This window comes from Cyprinodon tularosa, unplaced genomic scaffold (genome assembly GCF_016077235.1).
Source record: "Cyprinodon tularosa strain WSP-4 unplaced genomic scaffold, ASM1607723v1 ctg373, whole genome shotgun sequence".
In the NCBI taxonomy this organism is placed as follows: Eukaryota; Metazoa; Chordata; class Actinopteri; order Cyprinodontiformes; family Cyprinodontidae; genus Cyprinodon; species Cyprinodon tularosa.
Genome location: NW_024039089.1, coordinates 524,269 through 532,737, shown reverse-complemented (window position 1 = coordinate 532,737; position 8,469 = coordinate 524,269). Strand labels below are relative to the sequence as shown.

At 39.8% G+C, this 8,469-nt stretch overlaps 1 protein-coding gene across 1 annotated transcript; it reads right to left on the bottom strand.

Moving 5' to 3' along the window:
* Positions 1-5,381: 5,381 nt before the first annotated feature.
* Positions 5,382-7,968, bottom strand: LOC119790892 (neurofilament light polypeptide-like). The gene is made up of 4 exons (XM_038296635.1): positions 6,814-7,968; positions 6,593-6,717; positions 6,095-6,492; positions 5,382-5,902 (listed from the first exon to the last, which is right to left on the bottom strand). The coding sequence occupies exons 1-4, from the start codon at positions 7,963-7,965 to the stop codon at positions 5,703-5,705; spliced, it is 1,875 nt and encodes a 624-aa protein (XP_038152563.1). The 5' UTR covers positions 7,966-7,968; the 3' UTR covers positions 5,382-5,702.
* Between the last annotated feature and the right edge of the window lie 501 nt (positions 7,969-8,469).

The window sequence follows — 8,469 nt, the reverse complement described above, 5'->3', positions numbered from 1 at the left end:
ACGGCCTCAATCTGTTTTGTTGTCTTGATTTGTTTTTGGTTTTTTGGGTTGGGGGTGGGGTGGGTGGCGTGCACAGAAAATAAAAATGAAATCTCAGTGTCATTTTTTCTTATTATAAGTGCTATTTTCTTGAATTGAGGAGCTAAGTGTGAAACTTTACCAATGGAACAATTCAATTTATATTTAAAGTAATCAAAAAACAAGTGCATTGTATTATTTCAAGTGCATATTATCTAATTATCTTACTTTAAGAGTAGAAATATTAATTTTAAGATTTAGATTTAGTCAGATTTATTTGTCATTTTCATTACACAAGTGTAAAACAAAAAGAAATTTCATTTAGAACAGCTCTCTGGACAATTTCTTTATTTTTAAAGTGCAGCCTTGAAAAATAGTAAAAAAAATGTATAAAAACAGTAATATAACATGACAGCTCATTCCATTGGCAAATCAATCACTTAATTTCAGAAATGTTGACTTATTTCTGGATCGTTTTTACAGTTTGGGGTGTTTCTTTTGTATTTTTCCAGGATCTGATCTCCTACATCTCCCTAAAAACTGTTTCCAGGTTATCTGGTCCTTCTGAGGAAACCCCTTCCAACAGCATGATGCCACCAGCACCAGGGATTTGAATGAAAAAATAACCTTAAGTCTCATTTAATTCAACCTTTTTTTCTACATGTTTTGTATTTTTTCCATAGCTGGCTTGAGACTTTTTTTTTTAATTAATTTATTTTTTTTGACAGTGGCTCATTTGTTCAACCATAGGCTGAAAGGAAAGGGTATGAGAGAGAGGGAGAGACATGCAGGAAAGAACCCCAGGCCAGATTCGAACCCACACCAAGGACTAAGGCCTCTGTACACGGGTCGTGCATTCTAAGCAGTGCAGCTTGAAGACTTGTAATGACTTTTAATATTGTTTCTATGAAGACTAGTTCTATTCTTCTCCTTTGGCTTTACATGTATGTTCACATATACATATAAATTATGGCTGAAACAAAACATCAGCCAAGTGGATGCAATTGAACCACCAAAAAAAAAGTGGATTTCCTTGTTGTGTGTTGGCAGTCAAGAAATTAACACAATTTATATCAAATTAATTTACAAAATTGAGAAAAACGCTCAAAGCATGATCACACTGTGTACTAACTTTTCATCTTATCTTACCTTATCTTATCTTAAAGAATAAAAGCTACTCCTCCCATACATATTTATCATATTTCTGCTTTTGCATTATCATGCTGTGTAGTCATTTCAGAAAACTGTTATTCTTGTTGCCTCACTGTGCATTAGTTAAGTTTGTTTTTGATCCAACTATTCTGTGTCTCCAAAGCAAAAAGTGACCCAGCGTGGCCCCAACAATGAGCAGAGTCCCTGACTTTATGTAGCAGTCAGTTCACGGCCAAAATGTGGCTAATGAAACGCGGAGGGAAACTCAATGTGTGAAAGATGGGATGTGATAAAAATAATACATAAGTGCTTTAATACGCTGCACTTACAGGGGATGTGTGAGCCACAGCAGCCTTGGAAGCACTGAGACACATTATGTATGGAGGCGGGGCAATGGCAGAACGGCTCCTGTGTCTGTTGGAAGGAGCATTATCACTATCACTGCAGCTTTATGTAATCCAGTAAGGAAGCATTTCCAGTATTGCTGACTGTTTTAGTCGTGAAACTGGGCCTCATAGCAAAGTTTCTTCACAAAGTCATTTTATTTATTTATTTATTTATTAATCTGAGTAGATTAGGATGGGTGGAGTCTGCAGCAAGTGAAGGTGATAGAGGGTTAAAGACTGTAACTCCAGCACTTAAAAGAACTATTAAGTGTTTTGCAAGTGAAATATGTAATACCGTTTCTACTGTGTGTATTTAAAGTATACGTGGTTAGTTTATTTATTAATTTTTTTGCAGGGATAAGGTACCATCCAGTGTATTTCAAACAAAAAAAACAAAAAAACAGTATGGCAATTGCCATACTGCTCCACTTGTGAAAGTAAAATCTGTTGGGCTCTTTTTGGCATCAAGACAATTATTCTTATTGCCACATTGCCAGACAGGACACTGTAAAAAAATAAAAAAATAAAAAATAATATAAGAAAAAACTATTGCATTGTCTTATTTCAAGGGCATTATATCTAATTATCTTACTTTAGGATTAAATATACTCATTCCATTGGCAAATCGTCTTATTTACCTACTGAAATTAACGGCAAATACACTTAGTTTTTAGAAATTTTTTTCTAATTTCTCTATTGTTTTTGCAGTGTAACCCTTTGAATTTATTTATATTTTTTCTGACTACAACCATCCAAGCCCAAGGTGGCTTGGGACTATTTTATCCAAGTCTATTCTTCCTCTGGGTTCTGCTTTTTGACTTTGGTGAGCAAAACACCCCTATTGGTGTTTGCACCATTTACTAACTTAGCTGCTGTTTACCACTCACCCCCCAAAAACCCCAAATTAATAAATAAAAAGAAAAAAAACGAAAGGAAGACGGTTTGCAGTCGCAGCAGATTCAGCCTTATGTCTGCTAGAAAGTTTTTTGGTAGTGGTTGTGGGCGTGAAAGCAGGGAGGATCCATCACACTCACCTTCCCACTCACCCATGATGGGGATGAAGTCTGGAGGAGAATAGACTGTTTCCTCCTGTGAACCTCATTTTATACCAAATACCTTTTATACCAAATACCAATACACCATTATACAGTACCTGGAAGTTAGAAACACGTTCAGCGGTTATCTGCAACACATTAGCTACATACATTGATATGCACTGGAGAGAAATTCTTCATAAGTTACCCTTAAGTTATGCACAAGTTACTCATAGGATTCAGATAAGCTAGATGTAATGACTTATGAGTAACTTACTCTCACTGGAAAAAAATGGAAATCTAGATAAGTTATTTTTTCCTAAAATAAGTGCATTTGTTCTTGGATTGAGCAGGTGCAAGAGACATTTTGCCAATTGAACAGGACAATTTACATTTAAAATAAGAAAACACAATTGCATTGTCTTATTTCAAGCGCATTTTATCTAAATTTCTTCTTTTAAGAGTAAAAATACTCATTCCATTGGCAAAGCATTTCATTTACCCACTCAAATTAAGAGTAAATACACTTAATATAAGAGATTTTTAGTTATTTTACTAACCCTAACCCTATCCTTTTTACAATGCTTAATGTATGTCAATGATCAGATACTTACCCGTAACTTATGGCCCATGTTTGAGCATACGTCCGGAATTGTTTAGCGTACTTCAGTGTGCTCATAACTTATACAAAAACATAACCATAAATTATCCAACGTATGTCAGCTTTTCTTTCTAGATTTTTCGTACGTCTGTCAGGATTTGGTTTTAAGGTTTTTGTTAGGACCCAAAATCAGAAGCTGAGAGGCAGGGGTGAGATCTTGGAAGGTTTAATGAAAAATCAGGCAGCAAAAACAGGAATCCAAAAATCCAACTTAAAAATGTAAATCAAAACAGAAATCCAAAAAAAACCAACACAAGAATTGAACACTAACCAGGACCATGGAAACATCAGGAGAAAAAGTCATGAGGAGCCAGGGTAGGATGAAATAAGACGGGGAACCAGCAAAGGGGGACTGCAGAGGGAGAGTGTTTATGGCTGACTGAACAAAGGAAGGACTAACGAGCTGATAAGGAGCAGGTGTGACTAGAGCTGATGAAGAAGCCAAGGGAAAAGAAAACACAAGGGGCAACAGAGGACAGACAGAAAAACCTAAGAAACTTAAATGAATCCAGACACCAATAAAGCTAGAAAACAAGGAAAAACCTGGATGAACTTGAAACTGGAAACTTAGAGAAAAACAACAGAACCAAGATCGTTACAACGTCAGGCTAAATCGTCAAGGTGTGACAGGGGCTTCAAAATAAAAGCGTCTGAATGCATATAGATGCAACACCTGTTTGATTGTTATTAGAAAAATAATCATGAGCCATTTAGCTACTTTCTTCATCCTCCACTATTAGACCAGGCTATTTGTCTTTACGTCCCTTGTGTATATTAATCCCCTGTTAAACTAAAGTTTTTTTTAGATTGATATAAAAATACTCACAAAAGCTGAATAAAATATTTAGCTAATTTCTATGTTTTCTTTATACTGTAGTGAAATATGACAATAAGTTAACATTTCTTAAAAATGATATGATATTAAGCACTTGAAATACAATAATTTTTTTTCTTATGTTATGCATAAATCATCATATTCCATTGCAAAATTATCTTACCTACCTGCTCAAAAGAAAAACTTATTTATTTCAAGATAAATTGAAAAAATATTAGATAGATATTCCATGTTTTATTATATTTACTTGATAAAAACAGGTGTTAATATTTAAACACACTACTGTTGTTTTAACGGACCAGCATTTTCTAAAAATGGTGGTTTAAGAGATGTTTTTCTCACTACTGTGTGTGTTTGTATAAATCCAGGACAGGAGAAAGTAAAATTGTCCAAAAGTGGATTATTTCCATGGGTTTACTTGGGAATTATCAAGTGATCTTTAAGTTTGACAAGTGGCAGGTGGAAATCTCTGCAAATGCCTCAGAGATACCCTCATCTCCACCACCTCGCTGCCGAAGAACAGACAGTCTGTCCTCTGTCAAGGTTTTAGTGCGGCGAGATGTGTGTTTCTCTCCCTCCTCCTCCTCTTTTCCTCCTTTTTCCTAATGAAATAATTGCATTCCTCTCTTTTTTCCTCCCCCGTCTCTCCTTGCTGCTCTGCTTAAATCGACACTTGGCCAGATTCTCCGGTGCAGCAGAAGCTGAGTCATAAAGGTTTCAGTGGCCTGATTTATGGACAGTGATGTGGAAGAGGGTGTCGGTTGGAGGGTGGGGGGTGGCGGTGGGTGAAACAGGGGGAAAAAAACCACTGGCATCAGCTTACTGATCACAAAGACGTATGTCAGCACAGCAACCATCTGCTGACTTCAGATGAAGACAGAAGAAACTAAAACATGTAGAAATCAGTTTGTTTTATACTGATTTCTGGAAATGAATGTCTGCTAAACCTGTTTCATCTTTAATGCACTGACTGACTTGCTGACTGAACTATTCTGCTTCCTCCCTTTCAGCTCCAGTATATCAATAAGGAACCCAGCAAAGGTCTTCCGCCCAGCATTTACGCTCCTATTTTCCGCATTAACCTCCATTAACTTTCTGCTGAAAACGAGGCATGTTGTTTTAAGGTCAGAATGAAGAGACATCTCCAGGCTAAAAAAAATGCATGAAAAATCTTCTTTCTTGTTTGTGAGTAATGCAGCTGGTTATGCATTTTCTCTGTGTGGTAAAGGTGATTTAAATTGACAAATTGCAGCCACTGGTTTATATGAGTGTGAAATGAAAGGCAGAGAGGCATCTTCTGGTCGACCAGGCTTTATTGAACTTAAATGCAACAGATTTTGAGACTCTAAGCACTCAGAGGAGTTTAGGTAAGGCATTTTTTAACTGCAGGTTGCGTCTTAAGACAGCTGGATAAGCACATTTTGGTGAGAGTTAAAGCACCGGTTTGCAGATTCTGCTCCTGACATCTACTTTATTAATTTAGCTGTAAACATGGGCATACATGCTGTTAGTAAAACTGCAGACCTCAGTGACCCAGACTACAGAGTTCAGCAGGTTTGCATCTTTTTTTAACGAGGTATTGCTGCAAATTGAGCTCCAGAAATCTTTGGTTTTGTCTAGGCTTTCTTCTCGGTTGTTTTTGCAGTTTTCTCTTCACTTTCCACCTCTTCAGCTTTTTTTTCACCCTCTTCCTCCTCCTTTACACTTTCTCCATCATCTTTTTGCTCAGGTTCTTCTTCCTCTTGAGGTTGGCTTTCTTCTCCTCCGTCTTCCTCGTGTTTTTCATCTTCACCCTCCTCTTCATCGCCCTCTTGCTCTGTGAGAACAGTTGAGGCTAATTAACATTTTTTAATATACATATTTTTATTTTTTTATTTTACTTTTTCAAATTGTATTATTATTTTTCTTTATTTTTTATTTTCTATTATTTCTTTATTATTTTTAAGTTAAAAAAAGTAAAAAAAAAATGTTCTATTCATTTTCAATTAGGTAAACTTGTGAAACTGACCTCCTTCTGCTTCCTCTTCTCCCTCTTCTTTTTCTACGCCTTCCTCTCCCTCTTCTTCCTCATCCCCCTCAGCCTTTTCTTGTTCCTCCTCCTTCTCATCTGCTCCTTCTTCCTCTCCTCCCTCTCCCTCCTCCTCTTCCACCTGGTCTTCCTCCTCCTCTTGAGGAGGGCTGGCCTCCGCCTGTTGGGCCTGGCTGGCGGTTATCGCATCCTCGCTGTAGAGCGACGGAGAGTACAAGCGCGAGCTCAGCATGTAAGGAGCGGCAGAGCTCAGCAGAGACTGCCTGGAGACCTGGGCTTGTCTGTAAACTGGAGCGGAGGCCATGCTCTGGGAGTAATGGGTGAAAGATGCTGGTTTTGGCACATTTAAGCGATTCTCCTCCCCTTCAAGAAGCTTCCTGATGTAATGAGACAGGAAGTGCCAAAAAAAACATTACGTTTGACAGTTACAATACCGTGCATTGAAATTCCACAACAAACTATGCGTTAAGCAATTACCGATATGCTGCGATCTCAATATCCAATGCCATCTTTACATTCAGGAGGTCTTGATAATCTTTTAGGTAGCGGGCCATGTCATTCTTGTTTCCCCTCAACTCCTCCTCCAGTTGACTTATGGTTTCCTGCAAAAAGAGAAAGTCTAGCTGAAGCTCATCAGATTCTTACAATCTGTTTACACTCTGCTCTGCTTCTCTTCTTTTAGTGCTCATGTCATTTACCTGCAGTGCAGAGATCTCTGCACTCTGTTTCTCTTCCACCTCTTGCAGCTGATTTTCCATCGACTGGATCATCTCCCGACATGCATCGATCTCCAGGGTTCGGTCTTTGAGCAGTCGACGGTACTCCCCGGCTTCGTCTTTGGCGCTGCGTGCGTTCTCTGTGCTGCGTGAGGAGCCCACGGTCATCACGCTCATCTTGTTGCAGAACCAATCTTCAGCCGCTTGCAGGTTGCGTTGAGCCATCGTCTCGTACTGGCTGCGGATGTCACGGAGAGCTGTGGACAGGTCTGGCTTGGAGACCTCCATCCCCACTGCCACATCCACGCTGTATTGAATTTGGGCCTGCAGCTCGGCAATCTCGCTTTCGCAGAGGCGCTTCAGGAAGGCCAACTCGTCCAGGAGGGTGCCGACCCTTTTCTCCAGCTCGGCCTGGCCCAGAGCGGCTTCATCTGCTCCCTTCCTGTCATCCATGAGCCGTCCCTCTGCTTCCTCTCTACCGAGGACTTCGTCCTCGTAGCGTTTCTGCAGGTTCTTCAGGACATCCTCCATCTCGTCTCTATGGTCCTGTGCCACTTGCTTCTCATGGCGGGCCTCTTCAACAGCGGCATTGAGTTGGCGGATCTCATGCTCATACAGGGCCCGAAGATTGGATGGCTCTGCCTGCCTCTGCCTGAGCAGCAGCAGCTCCGTCTCCAGCAGCTTGTTCTGCTGCTCCAGCTCATGGACCCTATCTATGAAGCTTGCAAAGCGGTCATTGAGGTCCTGAAGCTCAGCCTTCTCCTGGGTTCTCAGCTGTTTAAACTCAGAGCTAACCTGGACTGCTTGCTCAAGGCGGAGCTCAGCTGAAGCGGCAGTAGGAAGGATGGATGAGTAGCTGGAAGGAGCTCTGGTGGATGTTTGATAACTTCTGCGTGAAGACGCATAGGAGGGCATTGGGGCGGAGTGTGTCGAGTAAGCAGACCTGGATCCAATCCCTCCTGCAGCTCCATATCCTGCATTGCGTACCACCACTCTCCTCTTGTAGGTAGAAGGGAAATAATGGTCAAAGCCAGTGGAAGTCATGATGTCGGAGATATGCCGCTTCGTGCCAGTGAAGGTAGCTGCGTCGTCTGCAAAGTGAATCTGCATTACTCTTGCTTTTATAGAGCCCATAATGACTGTGACGTCAACTTTCTTTCCTTTTTTTTTTTTCCCTCAATGCTGACAGAAAGAATTGATCATGGTCTTTGCCAGCCAGCAGAACAGGGGAGGGGTGTGTTTGTGGGTAGATGAGGCGGGGATAAGTAACGATGGAGCAAAATGGGCTGCAACAGACAGGGTCACTGCGGACATTAGCAGTCTACTGTTACTCCTGAAAAATGCAGAGGAAGCTACAGTTTGACTGCATAAATCCATAGGAAAACATCAGCCTATTTGTCAACATTAAAAACTATCAGTTTGCATTTTACATTATGGAAAATAATCAGAATCAGAAATACTTTAATAATCCCAGAGGGAAATTACTTTTGTTACACGCTCCAGTTACAGTTTTATATAATATATACACACATCCAACTATACAATATAATAAAGATAAAAAATAAGAATAAAAAGAGATAAAATATATACACATATAGCTCTTCTGTATAAAAGAGGAAGCTTGGGAATCAAATATAT